Raw genomic sequence first — 24,521 nt, forward strand, 5'->3', positions numbered from 1 at the left:
TAATTAGTATTTGGAATATCACGTAAGTCATTAATGTAGAGAAACCAAATGAAAGCCATCAATACAAGAGAGGCCATAAGAGACCATCAAAATCAAATACGAGATGTTATTAGTCCCATTATCGCTTGTCCTTTTTTTTTTTTTTTTTTATTACACTCTCAATTCCTCCCTTTCTTTTCCCTTACCTTTTCTTATTCCTTATTTTCCCTTATTTTGTTCCCTCCCTCTTTGCTCTGTCTTTTTCTTTTGCTCTCCCTATCCTTCTCTTTTTTTCTTTCTATTATATCGTTTTTTCTTCTAAATCACTCAACTTCTAGCTTTTATTTTCTTTTGCTTCACATCATTGCCTTTACTTGCTCGTCACAGTGACATACTCTCTCTCTCTCTCTCACTTGCCTTGCTTTGTCTCTGCGTCTCTTTTGTTTCTCTCCCCAACTTTCATTTCTATTAGTGCACTTTTAAAGAAGGAAATATGTATTTTTTTAATTTTTTGTTATTGCACCTCTTGATATGGTAGCTCATAAATATGTATTTTCTATACTTAAATGTGGTTCTTTGTGATCTCTCTTTTTACAGCACAGTCTTCCTACATACTTGAATGAAGTTCTTCAATTTTCACTCAAAAAAATATTTAGGTTTGATTTTTAGTTACGTGCCTAATTTCTTTTATTTCTTCTTTTTTCATTTATTCACGTGTCTAGTTAGGGAGGGCCAGGTAGCTTTTTTATTTTTATTGTTAGCAGAGTCAGTGAATTTAAATAATATATGAAGTACAAGGTAGTAAATTTTCAAAAAATAAAGGATTAGGATCTTAATTTAAAGAAAGTGAAATCACAAAGTTAAACTAAAATTTGCTATTATAATTAATTTATTTGATAATAATGTTGTGAATTTTTAATTTTAGTTGACTTGAATTTTAATCAAATTGATGGAAATAAAAATAAAAAAGTTGGATTTTTAACTTTAAAATTAACTTAGAAACTAAAATCTAATTACGTAAAAATTTAAAATATATTGTAATGCATTTGCAATTAAGCCAAAGAAATTCCTTGAAAGAAAAAGAGCCAAATAAGAAAACTCGAGGGTACTGCTGGCTCCAAGTCAAATGTTGAACCCGCGGTTTGCTTTTTCTGTTTCACTTCCCATTTCTCACATGGCTCCTCCTAGAATTCTACTCTCTGGTGACGTTCTAGGCCGCCTAAACCCACTATTCAAACGAGTTCAATCGGTCTCTCTCTCTCTCTCTCTGTCTCTCTCTCTCTCTCTCGTTCTTCATATGCAAATCATTATGTGCTGGGGCTTAATTTGTTGCAGAGTTCACTCACCAATCGAGTTAACTCACTACAGGTTAACAAATCAGCTGGTCCTTTCGATGCTCTCTTCTGTGTTGGCCAGTTCTTCCCGGACTCAACGGAGCTGCTCGATGAGTTCATGGACTATATTGACGGCCTCTCTCCCGTTCCTCTCCCTACATACTTCACCGGTGACTACGGCTTTGGTGCTCCCAAAGTCCTATCCGTTGCTTCCAAGAACTCTGCCAATCAAGGCTTCAAGATGGACGGCATCAAGATTTGCGATAACTTATTCTGGTTGAGAGGCAGCGGCAAGTTCGAATTCCACGGTGTGACTTTAAAACAATATGATATGTTTCTCTGTTGGTTGAATGGAAATTACTAGAATTTCTCTCCAACATTGCCTTAATTTACGTGATGTTTGGATTAGGTTTACGGATTAAATTAGATTTTTTTTTTGTTACATTTAGGTCCGTAATTGGTAGACACTTTCATCTCAGCCAAAAACTTAAGTCCTAAATTAGTTGATAGCTTCGTTAGGCGGTGGCTTGACTAGTGGTCCATGGTTTTAGGCAATTTTCCATCTTAGCTGATGTTTGTGCTCATATTTAGGTTTATCTGTTGCTTACTTATCTGGTAGACAATCGTCAGATGGTGGACAGTTTGGAATGTATAGTCAAAATGATGTGGATGCATTGCGAGCATTGGCTGAGGAACCTGGAATAGTTGACTTGTTCTTAACATATCCTTTGCTTACGTATCAAATTTCAAAATTCTTTATTCATCTTCGTAGTACCCCATTCATTTTGTTACTCTTATTGGTTGTTTCCTTAAAAAGTTAAAACTAATGAATGGCCAAGTGGGGTCACGGGCGGAGCTGCTTCATCTGATATTCCTCCAGCACTATCTGATTCATCTGGTAGTGATTCCATGATTTCTGAGTTGGTAGCAGAGATTAAACCACGGTATGTGCTGGATGGGGACAAAAAGGACTCTATGTATGACTATAATAAAGGCTAACTGGACTTATTGCTTCTTCTCGGATTGTTAATGCTTAGAGTGTGCTGAATTCTTTTCACTCTTTAAATGATATTGTCTTTCTGTATTTGCAGAATTTCTGTTGGAAAACATTTGTTATCTCAGGTTTTTCAGAAAAGATTCTGATTATTTTTATTACCACTTAGCTCTTTGCTTTTGTGATACAGCCATGGACTTGTAATTAGCTCATGTTTTAGCCTCTCAGAGGTCATGGCATTAACAATGTCCTTTTACCTTCTGGTTTAATAGGAATTAGTTACACTTTCGCTTGCAAATAACTTATGGATCAATCTTTCCTTTTCTGATTAGAGTTTATCCTCTATGGTAGTTATCACATTGCAGGTTCAAGGGGAGTATTTTATGCCCGCGAACCTTACTCTAATGTTGATGCTGTGCATGTGACCCGATTCTTGGGTCTTGCATCTGTTGGAAATAAAGATAAACAGGTTTGGTTGTTTTACTTATGTTTCATTGTTTTATTATCTTAGGAGGTTCTTATTGATGTATATTTCCATATTCATCATTTTTAGTTGAGAACTTTAGCAATCAACATGTACTTATTCAGTATTTATAGCTTGACAGAAAGAAGGCTTAAGCTGTGATGTTACAAGTCAACTACTTACATGGCTGTGTTTAGGCTGAAGCAGTAGATCTGACTCCTAAGAAATAAAAGTTCACAACAGATTTATTGTCAGTATACAAGTACAACATAAACTTCATGCAAAATGCCCATGCACATCTTGGCTATTGCTTCGTTCCCTATGGATTTGGAGGCTACAGTTTTTTATCCTCGCTACTTTTTAAGTAGTGGTTTGTGAATTGTGATTATGTTCTTCTCGTAGGATTAGTTTCTTCATTGATGCTTCTTAAATGCAAGCTTGCTCCTAGAATCTACTGTCAGCTTGTGCACTCCTCTTACGCTGCCCCCCCCAACCCAACATACTGTAATTTATTTCAGCCTTGTACATTTTATAACTCTTGTGTCATTCATATGCTTCACAGAAATTCATTCATGCAATTTCTCCAACACCGACATCAACCATGTCTGCTGCTGATCTTAGTGCAAAACCACCTAACACTACCATATCTCCATACATGTTAGCTGGGCAAACAAATGTTCCTAAAGAAGCCACAAAGAGAAGTATTGAAGATGCTTCCGATTCACAGTATTGGAGATATGATGTCTCAAAAAAACGACAAAAGCATGGAGCTGGAGATGTTGATAAGCTTTGTTTCAAATTTATATCATCTGGTTCTTGTCCCAGAGGCGAAAGATGCTATTTCCAACATGACGTGGATGCAAGGGAACAATATTTGAGAGGTGTTTGTCTTGATTTTATTATAAAAGGAAACTGTGAAAAGGGTCCATATTGCAACTTTAAGCACAAGTTACAGGATAAAGACGACAGCCATTCCCTCAGGAGACCTAGATCTGAAAGTGTAAACCGGTTGGTGTTCTATGGACGGTCTCCTTTATATATTCTCTAGTAGAAAGAGAGTTTCATACTGAGCTAATTTTGACATTATATGTTTCTGCAAATGATTATCTAGTACGGGTATTTATTTTATAAATTCTCCTTAGTTTTATGGCGCTATAGTTTTTTATAGACTTCAATGCTGATGATGAGTTTTTGTTCTTTTCAGGTCAAAAGAATGCTGGTTTTGTTTATCAAGTCCTAACGTGGAGTCACATCTAATAATTAGCATTGGAGAAAATTTTTATTGTGCTCTGCCTAAAGGCCCACTTGTTCAAGATCATGGATTGATAATTCCTATTGAACATTTGCCTAATACATTTTCTGTACCAACAGAATGTGATACTGAGCTGTGTAGATTCCAGAATAGTCTGAAGATGTATTATAAGAGGCAGGGGAAGGAAGCTGTTTTCTTTGAGTGGGTTTCTAAACGTAGTACTCATGCTAACCTCCAGGTAAAATAAATTTCTGTTGCAAATGTCTTACAATCAAACCTTGAACTGCTTCTAATCCAAGGCCATGCTGTCTTGTTGTTGTTTGTGCAGAATGGGTGTGACTGTTGTTTCTTTGTTACCAAATTCCTTTTTCTTTTTTTGAAATGAAAAAAAATGTATATGTATACATATTTGCAAGCACCAAGGAGGTACAACTCGTATGCAAAATTTACATATTAAGTAAAAATCTATAAGATCTGTAAGATCCTTCCAAAAATAAAGAAAATGACCCTTAATCAAAAAATCTAGGTTCTGGAGGTAGGTATCTTAAAATTTGTCAAAATTCGACTTATTCCAAAAACTCTCCTATTATTTCCTTCCAAATAGCACAAAAGTAGTCAAGGGAATAGACTTGACCTCTTATCCCTATTGGCCCCTTTTACACGCCCTAATCTCGTCCCTTATTAAACCAACTATCATCCAATCGATACCCAACAGACCACAAACTGAAGTCCACAAACAATAGACAAAAGGACTCCATGATAAGAAATGGTTATACAATTCTAGATACTCTTGCACAGGTGACAATCATTAACCAATATCCTTCTTTCCCTGATCAACTTATCCCGTGTAAGGATACATTCTCTAGATGCCTCCCAACCTAAAAAGCCACCTGAGGATGCCTTAACCTTCTAGATCAGTCTTGTAGGTAGCTCCATATTAGTTTCATTCTTCTTGGTCAAATGTGTATAGGAGATCTTCACAATAAAAATTCCCTTTTGAGTTGAGCATCCAGATGGATGATCCTTATCCTGATTAGGGATACAATTGGAAATAAACACCAGAAGAGATTTATACTCATTGACCTCTCAATCACTGAGTTTCTAGAAACCTCCACAACCCACGAGCTGTTTCCCCCATAACCTCGAAAGCGTCATGGACATTGGCCTCATTATGTTAAAATGCACTAGATTCTTAAAGCATCTGCAATTTGTTTGTACTGCATTTGTGGACATTGGCCTCCATGTGCATGGTTTGAGAGGTTTGCAAAGGGGATGATTACAGGTGAAGGCAGAAAAAATCAGTGTGATAAAACCCTATTTATCGAACATTTTTATGCAGGGAAAGTACTGAACTACTTGGTTATGTGGACAACACTATTGAGACTGTAAATCATGTTAAGGAACCGGAAAGGTTGAAGTTGTGTATGGGGAAGGAATTTGAAATAAAGGAACTTAGAAGGCTAAACTATTTCCTAGAAATTGAGGTGGCTTGGTCCAGTTGAGGAATATTTGTCTCACAACTAAAATACATTATTGATTTACTATATGAAATGGGAAAAATGGGATGCAGGCCAGCTAACACGAATTAAAGGCTTGGAGAAGTGAGTGAAGATAAGGCTGTCGGTAAGGAAATGTATTAGAGGTTAGTTGGCATACTAATTTATCTTTCATAGACTCTACCATAGGTATGCAATGAGCATGGTAAGTTCATGCGCAATCTGTAGAAGGTTCATTTACAACCAATTTGCAAAGTTCTCTGCTATTTAAGAGCCAGACCAGTGAAAGGAATATTGTTCCGGAATGGGACAAAGTTAACATTAGAAGTGTATTTTGATTTTGATTATGTAGGTTCCATCGTTGACAGGAGATCAACATCGTGATACTGCACTTTTGTTGGTGGCAATCTGGTAACTTAGAGAAGTAAGAAATAGATTGTCTTAGCAAGATCAAATTCCAATTGTTATAGCGCAAGATCATCCCATAAAACTCAAGGATCAAGCGGCAAAGACCAATGAGGTTGTACTGCGGTAGCAAGTTGGCTACTGACGTTGCTCATAATCTTGTAAAACACGATAAAATCAAACATGTGGAGGTGGATAGGCACTTCATAAAGAATTTAGATAGCGGGCTGGTATGTACTCCACATGTATCTTCAAGAAGCGAACTAGTAGATCTTCTAACAAAAGGATTGGCCAATGCCTCATTCCAAATTGAGGTTGAGGTATGTCAAGCTCTGTGGCTAAAGAGATTTGGATGTGCATTGGCATCTTGGAAGCAACCAGTATAAGAAAAACTCATCTCCTTTATCCCCCTAGCTACCATGTAGTTCATTTGGAAGGAAATAGAAGGACTTTTGGGAGCGAAGCTTTTCAATTTAATTGAGTTAGGAATTCTTGGTTCCAGCCCTAGGCACACTAGGTTTTTTTTTTTTTTTCTTTAAGAGTCATCCTCTCATTTCTGACGAGCATTTGAGGTACCAAATTGATATTTAGATTGCTTTGTAAAGAACTTGCACATGAGTGACATCTTTTTTATGCCCTCTTTATATATAGCTTATCCTTTTTCTTCTAATGTTTTTTTTTTTTCTTCATAAATGCATAGTTACATATATAAACATGTTTCAGTATGTTTGTCTGAAAATTAAAGTAATATATAGCTTATCCTATTTTTTCTTGTATTTACATTAAGTTCTCCTTTCTTTAGGTTGTTCCTATTCCATCTACCAAGGCCTGTGGTCTTGAAAAATTATTTACTTTGGCTTCTGAAAAGTTGGGTTTTAAGTTTGTGGCCGGGAAAGGTACGCTTTATTATTCTAATTCTCATGTAAAGGTATTCCTTTTTGACTTTCTTATCTTTTGTTCGGAAAAGATAAAGAATATGTAAAGAATTTTAGAAATTGTGAATTGATTCACTTCAATGATGCATTAAAGTGAATTAATACATATTCAAATAGATAGAATTCTATATAATATATAGAACGGTAAGTTAAATATGGTTTTTCCAATTCCTGCATGAGATTCCAGATTCTTTTCTTGAAATCTGGCATTTAAGTGTAAATTTTAATCTTTTGCTAGAACCAGTAGCCCATCAATTGGACTTAATAAATTTTAATCTCAACCTAGTATCCTCTGTCACAATTCTACTGTTAAGTCTATTGTTTCTGTTGCTATATCTTCATTCTAATGTTTCTCCTACAGTTGGTAGTGGTTCCGATGGGAGAAAATTCTTGAGGACAGAGTTCGATAAGAATTTTAGCTTCTTTTATGTGGAACTTCCTGATGGTACAATATTGTTCCATATGCTTGAAGAGAACAAGAAATTCCCATCCCAATTTGGACGTGAGGTGATCTTTAAAATTCTTTCTTCTGCTATGCTGCATATGATTCATTTCTCATTTATTCCTAATGAATTCCTAATTCTAGCTTTAATATCAGTCTTTATGCATAATGAGAACAAATCTCTTCTGTTATGAGTTACCACTGCTCTGCTTTAAGTTGTATGATGGAGGAAATTCAATTCCCAACTTAAAACATGAGGATTGAATTTCCATTGTTAAAAAATTCAAAGTGTGCTTGTGGGTCGTTTTTAATTATTCATATTTAGAACATGAGAATTAAAACTAGGATTTGATTAGAAGAATAAAAAATACCAAACCAACCATATTGTTATATAATGGGAAATCTAAATTGCCTAAACTGCGAACTGCAAAAAATATCTGCAAGTTTTCTGTTGGTTGGTATTGATTCCTTGCAAGTACAGAGGAATGGCAAATGGTTTGTTTTGTTTTTCAATTTATATTTTAGTTTCTGCTTGTGGTAAATTTAAATTTGATTTCTTAAATATTCCTTTCATGTAATTATTAACAAACGATCTCTTACATTGATAATCTTTTCTATTTTGAGAATTTCGTAAATCAGAGGTTTAACAACACTATCCTTCTATTTAGTTAAATTCTTCTTCCATTTCTATCTAATTCCCATTTAATTTTCTTTTCGTATTAGTCTTGATTAGTCACAACATGATTTTTATATTTAAGCTGTCTCCACCTTTGAATTCTTTTGGATTGGATTTCAGTCATTTTCATGAGAAATTAGAATGTCACCCTCAAGGAATCAATGTGGTACGAATTGAGTTTTAACATTTTTTATTTGAAATTGAAAGAAAGTCAATTAATTATTTATTCTATATTTAAAATAATTTGTTGTAATTTCGGAATTAATTATTTATTTTACATTTAGGATGATTGGTTGTAATTTTAGGATATAGGAATATTCTATAATATCTTGTAAATTTTCTATATTTAGAATGATTAAATTAGGATAGCAGAATCCCATTAATTAGGTCTGTATATTTCTCTTACTCGGCTATATAATGTCGTTGTACATTATTCTCTTTTCAAGTGCGAAGATTATTCAAATCAGTATAATATAGATATAAGGTTTTTTTTTCTGCTAGTCTCTTTTATGGTATCATAGTAAGGAAAAAAAAAAGGAACTAGTAAGTTGAGATAACCATGTCAGGGATAAGAGGAATGATTCGGAGGCTCAATCTAGAGCTTCTCAATCTGTTTCCACAATTGTTCCTATTGTTATTATAGAAAATATTTCTTATAACTTACAGATCACCACTCAAAAATTAAATGAGAAGAATTTCTTAGAATGGTCTCATTTGGCAGCTTTGGTGATTAGGGAAAAAGGCAAAATAGCCTTCATAGACGGTTCCTCTCCTTGTCCGGATGTTGATGATCCCTTGTATGTATTATGGGACACTAACAATTCCTTAGTCATGGTGTGGTTAATTCATTTTGTGGAGGATGAGATAGTTGAAACCTATCTTTTTCATTACACGGTAAAAGAGATCTGGGATGCCATTACTGAGTCTATTCTAATTTGAAAAATTCATCACAATGTTTTGAATTACGAACTCGCTCACGCAACCTTCGTCAGTGTGATATGGATGTAACTCTATTATAGCAGCTTGCGAAAATTGTGGCAAGAGGTTGGCATGTTTCATTCAGCCCCTGGAAAGATCCTATCGATGCTTACCTTTTCAATAAACTAATCCAAAAAGATCATATATATAATTTTTTGACTGGTTTAAATAAAGAGTTAGATGATATACGCAGCTATCTCCTAGATGTGCAACCTTTACCATCCATAGAGAAAATCTTTGCAAAGGTTCGTTATGAAGATCATCGTCATTGAGTTATGCTTGGTGACACCATGGCTGTCCAAGTGGATACCTCTGCTCTTGCTGTGAGCTGTTCTCCTTCTAATTGATCACAAAATTCTGTAAAAAAACATGACTGGCGTAATTACTACAACAAGGCATATCACACAAGGAAGACTTGTTGATTGATTCATAGAAAGTTTGCGAATTTTGTACCAAATCGATTAAAAAAGAAAGGGGTCGCACCACCAACTAACAAATCAGGAATTGTTAATTTCACCTAACAAATCTAGAATTGTTAATTTCACAAAAGCACAAGTTGAACACTTGTGTAGCCTTCTTTCCAATTCTTCTAACTCAGTCACAAGTAGTTCTGTTACAAGTACTTTTCTCATGGCAAGGCAAGGTATTTTGGAACCCTCTGTTGCAAGTATGCTAAATTTAGGTGAGCAACGGATTGTTGATTCCAGAGTTACCGATCACATGACCGGTAATTCCCATTTTTTTTTGTCTTATTCACCTAGTTCAGGACAACAAAAGGTTCAATTGGCAAAGGGAACTTTTTTTACAGTGGCTGGCAAAGGAACAATTTGCCTATCACCTACAATATTTTTACAGGATGTTCTTCATATTCCAAAATTAATCTATAATTTAGTTTCTGTTTGTAAGCTAACTACCGACCTGCTATGTAGTGTTAATTTTTCAAAAAATGCTTGTGTTTTTCAAGATTTGAAGACGGGGAGGAGAATTGGTAGTGTTAGGGTCTCTGACAGCCTTTATTATCTTTCAGTTTCTTCTTCACTAATGAACAATGTTGGCTCATATTCCAAAATTATTTTTACAAGATGTTCTTCATATTCCAAAATTAATCTATAATTTAGTTTCTGTTTGTAAGCTAACTACCGACCTGCTATGTAGTGTTAATTTTTCAAAAAATGCTTGTGTTTTTCAAGATTTGAAGACGGGGAGGAGAATTGGTAGTGTTAGGGTCTCTGACAGCCTTTATTATCTTTCAGTTTCTTCTTCACTAATGAACAATGTTGGCTCTTCTATGTATCTATCTATCATTTCTGTTGAAAAACAAATAATGTTATTACATTTTCGATTAGGTTATCCAAGTTTTACCTATATCAAACATTTATTTTCAAATAAAAGTCTAATGTTTCAATATGATATATGTCAACTAGCAGAACACACTCGCACATTCTTACCCACTCAAAATTATCATCTATCTACACTTTTTGCCCTCATACATAGTGATATTTAGGGTTATTCGCGTGTTCCTACACTTTTCTCTCAAATGTGGTTCACATTTATTGATAATCATACCCGAGTATTTTGGGTTTATGTTCTCAAAGACAAATTAGATGTCTCATTTGCTCATGTTGCAAAAATCAATACGGTACGTGTACTTTTATCTCTTGCTGCTAACTTAGATTGACCCTTACAACAACTAGATGTAAAGAATGTCTTTTTAAACGAAGAACTTGAGGAGGATGTCTTTATGGATCTATTACCGGAATTTAATAATGCAGTCATGGTAAGGTAGTCAAATTGCGGAAAAGTTTGTATGGCTTTAAGCAGTTTCCACGTGCTTGGTTTGACAGATTCATGAAAGCAATAAAAGGATAAGGTTATATGCAGGTAGATCACATACTATTCTTCAAGCACAAAGAGGGTAAAGTGACTATCTTAATAGTTTACGTTGACGATATTATTATAACAAGAGATGATATTGAAGAAATTAATTTAAGAGGGTAAAGTGACTATCTTAATAGTTTACGTTGACGATATTATTATAACAAGAGATGATATTGAAGAAATTAATTGAGTCAAAAAATGTCTTACTTTAGAATTTAAAATGAAAGATTTGGGTAAACTTCAATACTTTCTTGGTATGGAGATAGTTCGAAGTTGAGAGGGAATTTCAGTGTCTCAAAGAAAGTATGTCTTTGATTTATTAAAAGAAACTGGTATCTTGGGTTGCAAACCTGCAGACACTCCTATCGATCCTAATATGAAATTGGGCAGTTTAAAAACAAGCAAACTAGTTGACAAATGAAGGTTTCAAAGATTAGTTGACAAACTAATCTACCTTTCACATACTAGACCTAACATTAGTTTTGTTGTAAGTTATAGCAAGCAGTTTACGTATACACCCACAGAGGAACACATGGTTGTAGTTATACGAGTTTTAAGATATTTAAAAAAATCTCCAGGGAAATTTTATTCTTCAAGAAAATCTCAAATTGGGGTATTGAAACATTTATCGATGCAGATTGGGTAGGATTGATCACAGATAGGAAATCAACTTTAGGGTGTTGTTCATTTGTCTGGGAAAACTTAGCCACTTGAAGAAGTAAAAAACAAACTGTAGTTGCAACAAGCAGTGCAGAAGCTGAGTTGAGATCCTTGGCTTATGGTGCTTGTGAGATGATATGGGCTGAGAAATTTTACTGGGAGAATTAAAACAACAAGCAAGTGAACCACTAAAGATATGATGTGTAATAAAGCTGCTATCAGTATCATTTACAACCTAATTTATTATGATAGAACCAAACACGTTGGAATAGACCAATATTTCATTAAAGAGAAGATAGAAGATGGAATGATGTCTATCATTTATGTTCTAATTTTGAGTCAAACAGCTGATATTTTCACTAAGAGTCTCTGGAGATACGATTTTGGAAGATTAGTTGACAAGATTGGACTCCACAACGTCTACAACCAAGCTTGGGAGGGAGTGAAGAAAAGTCAATTAATTATTTATTCTATATTTAAGATGATCTGCTGTAATTTCATAATTAATTATTTATTTCACATTTAAAATAATTGATTGTAATTTTAGGATGTAGAAATATTCTGTAGTATCTTATAAATCTTTTATATTTAAAATGATTAAATTAGAATAGCAGAATCTCATTAATTAGAAACTGTATATTTCTCTTACTCGGCTATATAATGTCGCTTTACATTATTTTTTTTTTGTGTAAAAATTATTCAAATCAGTACAGTGTAGACTTTTTCCTGCTAGTCTCTTTTAGAAATAATAAATTGAGCTTAAAAATAAAATTTGTTTTTCTACTTTTAGGTGTCAAGATTAATCTGAAGTACAAATTACCCAGAAATATAATGGGAATTGAACTGAACAAGTTCTCATTGCCTTTTGAGGTCTTGATTAGCAGTTATGGATGAACTCTTTTGCAGGTTCTGGCTGGTTTGCTGAACATAGCAGACAGAGCTGATTGGAGGAATTGTACAGTTGGCAAAGAGGATGAAACGAAGATGGCTGAAGATTTTAAGAAGCGGTTTGAAGTCTTTGATCCCAATAAATGAATGTTGGGAGCAGAAGCTTTGATAAACAGGTTATGATTATCTGTTTGTTACACCATGTACATCATTGTTATGACCTAATTGATCAGCAAGGATCCTAACCTTAAAACAACCGGTATTCACAGTTTTAACTTATATCACTGCTTAGGTGGACGCCAAGAGCCCTGGTAAAAGTTGCATATTCTCGTACATAATCAGTTAAAAATCAGGAGCATGTGCACTGCTCATAGGGTCCTATTCCAAGTTTACCTTCTTACTTGAGGAACCTTTCTTTAACCAGTATGTTTCACTGATTGTATTTGTCTAAAGAATTAGGACCGGCAATTGCCTTGCCTAACATGCAGAATGTATCATTCAGTTGGTTGTTTTTGTAGAGCTGAGTCATAATTGTTCACACTTTGCAGCAGAGAGTATTTATTATTCCTTATCTATCGTTAGAAGATGGAAAATGATTTTGTTATTTTATTAGTACTGTATAATAGCTTGGTACTTGATTTGTTTGTCGGAATGATTTAAAACTAAAATATTATCAGCATTTGTGTTGATTTTCAGTGGTCCCGGTTAAGCAAATACGAAGCCTCTGCATTGCCAATATCCCAGCAAATTCAATGGGGCCTAAAGGGTGAGCTTTGGGTCCAGAAATAAAAATCTATGAGCCCTCACGGTTCCTTTAGAGTTAGGTTTTGTTGGAGATGTGCAAGGCTACCGTGGGGAATATTCATCCCAAGCACTTTTGTCGAGCTCTTTTCAGCCTTACACAAAGCCATCACCAACAAAATAATTGTTCTTCTAATTGCACATGGTTTGTAACAGTACATGAAACCTTTTATGGGTTATGACGTTTATCTGCACCTAAATAGTTAGATGGGGATTATTGAAGAAGCTTTCTGAGTAAAAAGTTAGAAAGAAACGGAAGTTTAAAGGAGGGGGTTACAAGAAAACTATATGGGCCAGCGTTCGTGGCCCATCTTAGGCTCTATATATTTGGTAGACAAAATTTTCTTGTTGGTATTTCAAATATATAGATCCAAATTGCTGATAATAAACACATATATGGAGACAAAACATATTATGCCAACCTACCCTTTAATTCCGACAGGTCCACCATAGACCCTAACTAGGAGTTGGCTTGTCTGTACTTGGTTTCCAGATTATGATCCTTTGGTGAGATCAGATGGTTGATAGACCTGTTTTTGCCTCTAATTGTCAGGACCCTTAGTTAATTAAACCCGGGTTTTCTTTTTTCTTTGCAAATTTTAGGAAATCATATCCTCTGGCGAGACCCTTTGGATTTTGTACTGTAATTTTCTATTTTTCATTGGTTGATGGTATTCTTGAAATCCACCAGTAAATTTGTCATGTGAAGCTAAAGTAGAAGTATAGGGGTGTAGAAAGAACAAGGGAGAAGATTCTTTTGAATAAAAAATGTTTCTTGTGTTTGCGTGTTCAATCTCCATCAACATTTATTTTTCTATTTATTTATTTTGATTAAAATAAAGAGCATGTGATGCAAAAAATATATATATTTTTTGTAATGTAAAGGGCTTTCTATTTTTTAGCCATTTAGTATTTCTCAAGGTACTATAAGTAAATAAGTAATTAAATTATGATAATTTGTCAACTTGCAACGTCCAAGTTTCGGCATCCTTTTGTTTATGTATATTTATATATATATTTTGATATCGAATCCTTTTGTTTTATATTTTGTTCATTTCTTCTTGTTTTGCTGGTTTTGTTTGTAGTCTTTCAGACGAAATGTATAAAGGATAGGTGTATTTATATACAACATAAATGCAGAAACTACATTTACACAGTGACCAAACGTGGAAAAAGATCAAAATTGATAGTTAGAACTTGTAACGTAAGTTCAACGTTACGGTTTTATTGGGTTTTTTAATTGGATTAGTAAACACAAAACTTAATTAAAAATAAATCTGTATTGTTTTTTGTTTTAATGAAGAAAAATTAAACAGAAACTTAATAAATTAAGAATGAAAACGACGTAGTTTGAAGTATCCAGTGTAGAAAGAATAAAAGAAAAGGAAAATGGTGATTTGCCACATCCCAACACCACCTTTCACTCTCATCACTATCTGTTACTGCCCAACAGGATCAACTGAAAATCTGAGACCAAAGTCAAGCAAACCCATTAAACTAATCAACCCCCCAGTAAAAGAAAATTTTTTGCTTTCGCTTCAATTCCCATTTAACCCATTTGAAAATTATTATTAACAAAGAATCTCTGGGCTGATTTGCTACTCTCTCTCTCTCTCTCTTTTTTTCTGTTTTTTTCTCTTGAACTTGTAAGTTATTTGAAGAAACGTCTTTAATGGACTCTAGGAATCCTAAAACCTCTGCAAATTTTCGAAAGCGATTGCCTGGGTTCTTTTCCCCAAACCAATTTCTCGCCTATTCATTGCTTCTTTTGTACTGTTTGTTTGTGGGTCTATGTTAATCTAACCTCTTTGTTCTTGCTTCAAGTTACCTGCCTCTCTCTCACTTTAGTTTACTAATTTATTCATTCCTTAATTATTTTAACTTAAGCTCTTCATTACCGTTCCGGAGAGGTTGGTTTAGTAAGACTTTCAGATTTGGTGTTTTATGGCGGTGGCATTCATTCTCCAACTCCTGAAACTCTGCATCATTACCTTCACTATATCTGTTGCAGGATTTTCAGGTATGGTTCCAATAAATTATTTACTTAAATTGGACTGGACCCAACTTTTCTAGCTAAAAGATTAATGGGTTTTACGTTTAATCAAACGTTTGCCATTCTGGGTTGTTTAGCGTCTTTTTCTTTAGTGTACGCCCTTTTCTGGGATGTCACGTGAAGAAGCTGAAGACGAATGCTCCGTTTGGTTGTCAAATTTTCTAACTGCTACATGTATGCATGTATGAGGAGATGTATGGATAGAGTTGAGATCAGGTTTCTCCACAATCGCATCTTCTCCGATCTATTGAGGCTTTGGGAACTGCCTTAAATAAACACTTAAACTTGATCTTGATGCTTGTGGATTAAACTTCAATCTTAATGTTTCAGTTGCTAATTTTGTACTAATCAGGTTTCTTATTATCCAGCTTAAATCAGAAATATTAATAGTTTTCCAAATTTGTCATAGCTCCGGCTTTGTCTGTGGAATAATTTTGGATTTAGGCTTCATATGAGGAAACATGTTTCATCATGTATCCGCATGTGGTATTTTTTGGTTGCCTTGTGAATTCTGGTTGAGATGCAGAATTTACACAGTCAAGACACATTCTGTCAAGTCGGATTTTTTCTTCCCTTCCCTTTTGAATTAGCATTTCTGAGGGGTTGACACATTTCTGTCTTCCTTGGGTTCCGCTGTCTTCGAGCTTTATTACTTTCTTTTAGAGTTGAGGATTGAAATGCATTTGATCCTTTTTTCCCTTTTCCAAAAGTCAGATCTTGAAAGCTTATATCTTTTTAATAATATATCAAGTCTTTTATTCAGTGGTGGTGGTGAAAACAAACCATTACCAGGAATGAAACAAACATAGTGATAAGTAAGCATCTTGTTGTTATCTATCAAAAATGTAAAAATTGGTTGTATTATGACCAATTATATGGAGCCTACTTAAAAAAATTCCTTCATGATGGTAAAATGTTGATTATTTCATTAAATTAAAACAAAAATCTTTGGTTTCAGAGTATGGCATACCCCCATTTTCAGCAAATTTCCATGCTATTCCTCCTACAGAAGGGACAATTGGTCCTGTCCATCTCAGCAATGTACCTATCTCAGCACCTGAATCTGAAGGTAAATCCCATTAGCTGGCATTATAAATCGTTTCGTTGAACTCAAGACTGATGAATTCTCTGGTCCGACATTACAGGGTCAGGTCTACATGCACCCCCTGCGTCACCACCTCTTAACTCTGCTCCTGTGCCTGAGATGGTGAACGGGCTTTTACCATTCTTTCCACCAAGTATTCCAGGAGAGTCGCCACAATTGAGCTTAGCTTCTCCTCCTATAATTACCACTGAAGGGCGTTTACCATCTTTAGCACCAGCTACTCAGGTAGCACCTTCACCAGTCCATACAGTTCCTCCACCTTTTAGTGTTCAAGGAGATGCGCCATCTATCTCACCAACGGCTTCTCGTGAAAAGGCTTCAGTTAGTGAGTCTTCTATGCAGTTCCTCGTGCTCCATGCCTGATTATTTGGGGTTTTATCTTTTTCTTACTGAATCGAGAAAGTTGATTTAGATTCTGATGGAGCTGCATTTATCCTAATTTACTGCAGATAGAACTTCATGGAACTCGCCATTATCTACACCAGCCATCCACCCAAGTATACCAAATGCTTCACATGCTCATTCTGATCCAAGGAATGCACCAAATAAGGCTCCCTCTACGGAGGCAGTTGCTCCTGGTACTCAGTTAATGCATCCAATATAAGTGCACTTTATGCTCTGCCATGTAAACTTTAAATTTTTTTTTTTTTTTCTAATCTAGGTATATTTGTTCTCATGCTGCAGTTCCATCTGAAGCACCTATGAATTCACTGAAGAATTCATCTGCCATCCAGCCAAAGATACCAAGTATAGCACCCTATGCCAGTCCAAGTAACTCGTCAAATAATACCTCTCCTAAGCCTTTTCTTAGTGCTCCAGGTATTTTCTAACTGTTTCTAGATTTTCAATTATCAATCTTTAGACCCATACTTTGTTATTACTATTTTCTGATACATGGTATCAGTTGCATCTCCACCAAGGGAACTGGAACAAGCCCCATCAGAGGTCCAGCCAATCGTGCCAAGATTAGCACCATTTTTGTTGCCGAGTATGCCCAAGTACATTTTATGTTTCTGAATTTCTAGTTTGATATATGTATGTGAAATTCCTATCTTCTTGACTACTTGGAATAGACTTAACTTCCTTTGTATTTATAATGCAGATCCCACTACCTCACCTACAAGATCTCCTCAAATTTCACCTGCTATCCACCCAATTGTGCATTGGGAATCTCCATCTACATTAGCAGGTGCCACTTAGGGGATATAGTTATTTCTTGCTAGAAAGCTTGGACAAGTTAATGGTTCATACGTTTTCATTGAGTTTGATTATAAGCTCACTGAACCATTATCTTCCATGCAAAGAGAAGCCTTCACTGGCAGGATTATGCTTTTAACAAAATTAGATCTGAATTTGTACCGTATAATCCTAAAACAAGATATCAATTGTGCATTGAAAATAATTTGATTATGATGCAACTTTACTTTTTATTTTTCACTGCTCATCCAGTTATAGCTATCTTGCTTTTTGGAGTCAGCAGACTCTTTTGCTAAAGAAGAATTCATCTCCAATGTCTTGAAACCTCCCTTGTCCATTCCTTCTTTGCTCCCTCATTTCTTTCTTTATACTTTGTCATTGATTTAGACTGCCATAGGACTATTTAACTTTTGTCTTTCAGTCTGTACACTTTTCTGATCACTTTAGATCTATTGTCCGGTACATTATGAGTTCTGATAGAAAAGTATAATCCTAAATTGATTCTGCTCATCAAATGTGATCTTTGATTGATTCCATATAAGTTTGCAGGTTGCCCTCTCTCTCCTATAACAAATTCACCCCCAGGCATCAACCGGAAAAGAGACAGAATACCAGCTGCTGTACCATCAAATGAAACACCAATGCCTTTGCCACCTGTAACACATTCTCCAAAACAAGGTACATATTATAATCTGAATTTCTTGGAGAAACTACTTATAATAAGTATCATTATCAAGGCGATGAAACTCCAGTGTACTTTGTTGCAGGTTCTTCTGCCATAGCTCCTTCTCACAAAATCAAGAGTCATTCCAATGATGCTCCTGTTCCATCTCTTTCAGCTCCTGAATCACCTCCTAATGGAGGAGATCATTCTCCTGCATTGTCTCCTTACAGCTCATTTCATAAGCATCCGCTAGCAAGGAACATAATCACAAGTCCTGCTCCAGCATCATATCTAATATCTCCTTCCCCTTCAGGACTTCAAGGTTTGATACACATAGCTGATAAATGCCTAACCCTATAGGATTGCTGATTGATATTTCCTTTCGACATTCTTTATAGGGCCAATCATTCCTCCATCACATCTTCCTATGGTCAGGAGAGAACGCTATGCTCCTTCACCCCTTATTCGTGGTAGCATGATAGTAAATACATAGTTATCATTTTCTCAGTGTCTGAAGTCTGAGCAATAAGTTTATGTTAATTGCGACTTCAAACCATTGTTCTTATTGTGCAGGTTCTTCAGTTTCCCTTTCTCCTCTGAACTTGCCAGTTCCTTCATCAGTAACCAATGCTTCATCTGCTTCTTCACCAGCTCCAACAGCTGCATCTGGCCAGACCCATAGTTAAGATAACTTCATTTTACTCCATTTTCTATCAAATACTATGGCAATATTTCGCCTTGTATTTATTGAATGGTTTACTCTGTACACACTGCAGTGCCCCTAATTTCCCCTACAGTTTCTCCCTCTGGGTCTCCATCAAGGAGACCAAAGGCACCGGCCTTGCCACCAATTCGAACATTGCCTCCTCCACCTCCTAATGAAGGTACATCATATGTTCATTTCAGGTTTAAGCTTTCTGGTACTTTTTTGCTTTCCTCATCCTTGTGGTTTCATTTTCCTAACTAGAATATAACAAATAGGTTAATTGTATCTGTAGATTGTTCTACAACAATTTGCACGGAGCCATACACAAATACTCCTCCTGGGTCACCATGTGGCTGTGTCTGGCCCATGCAGGTTGGGCTGCGCCTGAGTGTGGCACTGTATACCTTCTTCCCATTGGTTTCTGAGCTCGCTGAAGAAATTGCTGCAGGAGTTTTTATGAAACAAAGTCAAGTTCGGATCATGGGAGCAAATGCTGCTAGTGAGCAACTGGATAAAACTATTATCCTCATTGACTTGGTACCTCTTGGAGAAAAATTTGATAATACAACAGGCTTTCTGACTTTTCAGAGATTTTGGCATAAACAAGTACCTATAAAAGATTCATTTTTCGGTGATTATGAAGTACTTTATGTGCATTATCCAGGTATTAAATTGCTCTCTTAATTTGTTATTACTTTTGAAATTTAGTAAGAGAATGTTTCATGGCTTTCTGAACTTGTAGGCCTACCTCCATCTCCACCTTCTGCCCCTTCAAACATTACCATATTAGATGGCGGGCCATATTCTGGGCATGACAATAATGGAAGGACAATAAAGCCCCTAGGTGTTGATGTCCAGAAGAAACGGCGTAACAATGATCTTAGCAGTGGCATGATTGCTGTTGTTGTTCTGTCTGGCTCAGTAGCTTTGCTTTTGTGCTCTGCTGTTGCTTGGGTTTTGCTAGTGAAAAACAGGGATCGTCCTTGTCAACCGGTACCAACTCAACAGCCCATGCTACTTTCCCTTGCAAAACCATCAGGTAATATTAATATATGAAGCCAGGTACAACCATTCAATCTGGCTTGTTAAATTGGTGCTGCTATATAATCTTTTACTGAATTAACTTCTCAACAGGATGCTATTCTAGAATTTTAAACACATGCCAATTTGTTCCTTAGTACCTAGCAAGATCGAGGGTGTCTGACTTAAAACTTATTTGTAACTCAATAAGAGTGTATATGCTCTCTAACGGTGTTTTAAGCATTTGGTAAACAACCAAGAGCTTATGAGTCAAACAACTTAAGCTCTTACACAAGCGTTCTTAAAAGCTGTCAGCTCTCAACTTATAAATTCTCTAAAAATATGTCATTGGCCAAACAAATTAACAAAAGACTGAATTACTGAAACAATTTATAAAATTCTGACATATATTTCTTACAAATCAGAATGTTTTCTTATCTGTTTTTGTTTGATCTTTCACTTCTCTTTGTAGACTACATTAACTAATAATTTTGTAATTTTATTTTGTCAAATAATAATATTTCTCAAATTGAACAGTTTAAGTATTAATATAAAATAAATAATAAAAATTGATTTGAAGATTAATGTTTGATTTTTACTTTGTATAATTTGTCTAGAAAGTATAGATAATTGAATTTATGACAAGAACTACATTTTGGTGGTTGTATTTATTAAAAGAAATCTTATTATCTTTTTATGTTATTTTGCTAAAACTGACAACTTATAAGTTATTTATTTACCAAACAGTTAAATAAACTAATACAACTTATAAGTTTATGTTGTTCAAATATTTCAGGAGCTGATTTTTTAAAATTGTATTAGTTTATACGCTATAAAGAACTTATAAGTTTAACAGTTTATAAGCTCCCACAAACTACAGTGACTCAAATACTCTCTCAACATGTCTAATCACTTTGAATTACTTATCAATCTTTTGAGCAATTCTTATGATTTTGAAGGCTTAATATTCATGAAAGATTTTTTTGTTAGAAAAAGATCTTATAATATCGAAGGTTTAATTATTCATGAAAGATTTTTTTTTTTAGAAAAAGATCTTCATCACACTGTTTTAAATTTTAAAAAAGTTCATTACTGTTATTAGTGATAGTGCAGAAGGTAAGGTTGATTTGGAAATTCCTTCTTTCGGATATAAAATGCTAGAAATAAACTTGACAGGTTCAGGTGGTTCAGCAATAGGAAGTGGTCTCACTTCGGCCTCATTATCATTTGGGTCAAGTATTGCACCTTATACAGGATCTGCTAAGACCTTCAGTGCAATTGACATAGAGAGAGCCACTGATAATTTTGATACAACAAGAATACTTGGGGAAGGTGGCTTTGGCCGTGTTTATAGCGGTCTTCTTGAGGATGGAACTAAAGTAGCAGTTAAAGTTTTAAAGAGAGATGATCAACAAGGTGGCCGAGAATTCTTGGCTGAAGTTGAAATGCTTAGCCGCCTTCATCACAGAAATTTGGTGAAGTTGATTGGAATATGTACAGAGGAGCGTTTTCGCTGCTTGGTTTATGAACTCATTCCAAATGGCAGTGTTGAATCTCATTTACATGGTGATTATACTAGTCTGTTTGGTGATTTGTTTTGGGATTATGAACATGTTTTAGTGATTTTAAGTGTTTAATTTTCCAAATAATAGTTAACAATGTATTTGGATTGTTCTTCTCCAGGAATTAACAAGGAATCTACTCCACTTGATTGGGATGCCAGGATAAAAATAGCACTTGGGGCTGCTCGTGGTCTAGCCTATCTGCACGAAGACTCCAGCCCTCGTGTTATACACCGGGACTTTAAATCAAGCAACATCTTGTTGGAACAAGATTTCACACCCAAAGTGTCTGATTTTGGTTTGGCTCGAACTGCCATGGATGAGGAGAGCAGACACATATCGACACGTGTCATGGGAACTTTCGGGTATGGATTTGTTTCCTTCTATTTTGTCAACTGACCATAATGGAAGGAAGTTTATGTGTATACCCATATTAGCTAGAGTTGATAATTCAATTCGTTATATCAATGATTTATATATGTTTTCAATCAAAAGAAAAACATGCTTGTGGCATTATGAGGAATTGCTTGCTTCCTATTATATGAAAGAATTGAGTACTCTGGAAGCCAATTATTGAGTTTTATGTATCATGGACTTTCAACTTACTCGAATCGTTTGTATATGATTTGTTATTTGAAGATACATGCAGGCATGAAATATAGAAATCTGTTACTGATGCATCCACTCTAGGAGAAAACGTTGTTAACATGGCATTTTTGTAACACATCCCGGTCTAATTTTGTAATTGCAGCTTTAGCTAATCTATCCCAATGACTAGACTACCCTTGTTCACCTTTTGCATGAATACTTGTGTCACCTGTCTTATCGAATATCTATGCTTTTAATTCTCCAATGTGCTTCTGCTGGTTGAGCCATAACTCAACACGTGGTCCTTGTTTCAAGTATTGGTACCAGAAGTATGTAATGCTGTTTAATTTCAAATGACTTATATATAGAAGCAGGTAGGTTGGCAAGGACAATAAACATCAGGGCTCTTATCGGTCATGGTTTTTCCAAGTATTTTGATGTAGATTTTCAGTCTTCAGTCTAGAGGTTAGAAGTCATGAGAAGAGTCCAAAATATTCATTCTACTGCTATAGTAACTAATATGTTATTTATCTTTCAGATAAGTTAAAAAAAAACCAAGGAAACAACAGGAGGTCATATCACGAAAATATTTTTTTCTGATCAGTATTGTGTGTAAAACAATCCTAGGCTGATACATAGCAATCTTTTGATCATATTTAGTTATTTGGTAAAGCGGACAAAGAAATTGACATCTAATTTCCTGACAAATAACTTATAGGTACGTGGCTCCGGAGTATGCAATGACAGGGCATCTTCTGGTGAAGAGTGATGTATACAGCTATGGTGTTGTCCTTCTTGAGCTCCTTACTGGAAGAAAACCAGTGGATATGTCACAGCCACCAGGTCAAGAGAATCTAGTTGCATGGGCCCGACCGCTCCTCACTAGTAAAGAAGGACTTGAATCAATTGTGGATCCATCTCTTGGAGCAAATGTGCCTTTTGATAGTGTGGCGAAAGTAGCAGCAATTGCTTCGATGTGCGTTCAACCAGAGGTATCAAACCGTCCTTTTATGGGCGAGGTTGTTCAGGCCTTAAAACTTGTATGCAACGAGTGTGATGAGGCAAAAGAAATGGATTCAAGAAGGTCTAGCCATGACGACTTGTCCATAGATATGTGTGCTAGAGTAAGTGTTGGCTCGGGACAGTTGCCGGATCCTTCGCAAGACCATTATGCAGTTGCAAACAATGATTCCGAACCTGATATTGAGATAGGACTGTCCGCATCAGATTTATTCAATGCATCTGCAGGATTTGAGAGGCAGGTCTCTGGATCTTTTAGGAGACACTCTAGTTCAGGTCCCTTGAGAACAGGAAGAAGCCAACAGTTTTGGCAAACAATTAGGAGATTTTCTGGAGGAAGTGTGAGTGACCATGGAGTTATGTTGAAGCCAAGATCCGGATCACGTTGACGGTATCTATGCTTGCATATATTCATTTCTTTCATTTTTAAAGGCTATGTTCAAGGCAAATCCACAAATCCTATAGAATTACTTTGCAAATTCACACTTATTTTAATTGAAAGAAATGCATAATTCCATCAATAGATGATAAAAACACTCCTAACGGAATTCTTTATGAAATTAGGACAATACTTTCCAAATTTAATCTGATTTAGTGGAATTTGGAATGCATTATTCTAGTTTCCTATAAAATTCCTTATGGTGTCATTTTTGTACTTTTATTTATTTTCTAATTGAAGTAAGTGTGGATTTACGAATAAATTTTTAGATAAATTTTGGATTTGTTGTGAATATAGCCTAAATCTAAAATTCATTATCACAAGCAGCCTTGGGTTCTCCATGGATACAATGGTAGGTTGTCCAAAATAAGAAAGTTCTTTGTTGAAAGGGAAAAATTGCAAATATGAGTTATAGAATCTGGGCTTAGAGAATTTCTTCCGGAGTTTTTATCTTTCAAATTATAACATTAGGGGTTAGTTTCCTTAAAATGTATACTATATTTTGTTTTATCTAATGACTACATTTCGATCCATAACTTGTGTCTGCATCCTTTTTATCAAGACAAACATTTGATATTCAACTATTTTCTTTAATAGTTTAGAATAAGTTAGCGTATAAATTTTTAAGTTTCCTCAAACTTTTCTTAAAAGAAGATACTTATTTTTTTGATGTAATTTCACTAAATACTTAATGTATGCTCAATATGAAAGCTTTCTTTGAACTTTTTCTATAATAACCTATAAATTGGTTTACAAGTAAAAAAGCACTTTTATAGCTCAATGGAAGCTCGATTCTTAAAAAAAAAAAAAATTATCGAAAATTGAAGTGAAATATTGATATGTAGAAAAAGTTTATAGGAGTTACAAAGGCTTTTTGGAAGCCAAATTTAACATTTTAGAGGCTACAAACAAGTTTCTCAGAAATGCAGGATTTTTTTCATGTGATTGTGATGTGCACTTACTTTAAAAATACAATCTTTTCGAAA

At 35.1% G+C, this 24,521-nt stretch overlaps 2 protein-coding genes across 4 annotated transcripts; both read left to right on the forward strand.

Annotated features, from left to right (window-relative positions):
- The first annotated feature begins 1,058 nt into the window (after window positions 1-1,058).
- Window positions 1,059-13,974, forward strand: LOC110813835 (CwfJ-like family protein / zinc finger (CCCH-type) family protein). Of its 3 annotated transcripts, none has more exons than XM_088208301.1 (11): window positions 1,059-1,228; window positions 1,348-1,621; window positions 1,905-2,031; window positions 2,135-2,257; window positions 2,659-2,776; window positions 3,333-3,778; window positions 3,975-4,260; window positions 6,726-6,819; window positions 7,220-7,365; window positions 12,399-12,556; window positions 12,673-12,989. In XM_088208301.1, exons 1-10 carry the CDS (start codon window positions 1,106-1,108, stop codon window positions 12,525-12,527), a joined length of 1,866 nt encoding a protein of 621 aa, XP_088064427.1. In that variant the 5' UTR covers window positions 1,059-1,105; the 3' UTR covers window positions 12,528-12,556; window positions 12,673-12,989. The 3 variants fall into 3 exon arrangements, with proteins under 3 accessions (XP_088064427.1, XP_088064426.1, XP_088064428.1); XM_088208300.1 differs by lacking the exon at window positions 12,673-12,989 and adding an exon at window positions 13,077-13,974 and having other exon boundaries at window positions 1,060-1,228; XM_088208302.1 differs by lacking the exon at window positions 12,673-12,989 and adding an exon at window positions 13,077-13,974 and having other exon boundaries at window positions 1,060-1,228; window positions 1,944-2,031.
- A 619-nt stretch (window positions 13,975-14,593) lies between these two features.
- Window positions 14,594-23,931, forward strand: LOC110813853 (Protein kinase superfamily protein). Its single transcript, XM_088208299.1, has 17 exons — window positions 14,594-15,201; window positions 16,193-16,303; window positions 16,380-16,664; window positions 16,789-16,917; window positions 17,024-17,158; window positions 17,244-17,327; window positions 17,442-17,528; window positions 18,086-18,214; window positions 18,304-18,522; window positions 18,599-18,670; window positions 18,774-18,881; window positions 18,977-19,084; window positions 19,199-19,570; window positions 19,649-19,945; window positions 21,103-21,492; window positions 21,610-21,853; window positions 22,795-23,931. The coding sequence occupies exons 1-17, from the start codon at window positions 15,126-15,128 to the stop codon at window positions 23,483-23,485; spliced, it is 3,537 nt and encodes a 1,178-aa protein (XP_088064425.1). The 5' UTR covers window positions 14,594-15,125; the 3' UTR covers window positions 23,486-23,931.
- The last annotated feature ends 590 nt before the right edge of the window (window positions 23,932-24,521 follow it).

Source organism: Carica papaya, chromosome 7, assembly GCF_054855325.1.
Source record: "Carica papaya isolate Zhongbai chromosome 7, ASM5485532v1, whole genome shotgun sequence".
Lineage (NCBI taxonomy): Eukaryota > Viridiplantae > Streptophyta > Magnoliopsida > Brassicales > Caricaceae > Carica > Carica papaya.

What these genes read in the sequence shown, in the direction of transcription:
- LOC110813835 (XM_088208301.1), top strand. Translation starts at nt 1,106, where the DNA reads ATGTTGAACCCGCGGTTTGCTTTTTCTGTTTCACTTCCCATTTCTCAC. An exon ending in CGGCAAGTTCGAATTCCACG is followed by an intron (nt 1,622 to 1,904) that starts GTGTGACTTTAA and finishes GCTCATATTTAG; the next exon opens with GTTTATCTGTTGCTTACTTA. An exon ending in GGAATAGTTGACTTGTTCTT is followed by an intron (nt 2,032 to 2,134) that starts AACATATCCTTT and finishes TTAAAAAGTTAA; the next exon opens with AACTAATGAATGGCCAAGTG.
- LOC110813853 (XM_088208299.1), top strand. Translation starts at nt 15,126, where the DNA reads ATGGCGGTGGCATTCATTCTCCAACTCCTGAAACTCTGCATCATTACC. An exon ending in ACTTTATGTGCATTATCCAG is followed by an intron (nt 19,571 to 19,648) that starts GTATTAAATTGC and finishes CTGAACTTGTAG; the next exon opens with GCCTACCTCCATCTCCACCT. An exon ending in TTCCCTTGCAAAACCATCAG is followed by an intron (nt 19,946 to 21,102) that starts GTAATATTAATA and finishes TAAACTTGACAG; the next exon opens with GTTCAGGTGGTTCAGCAATA.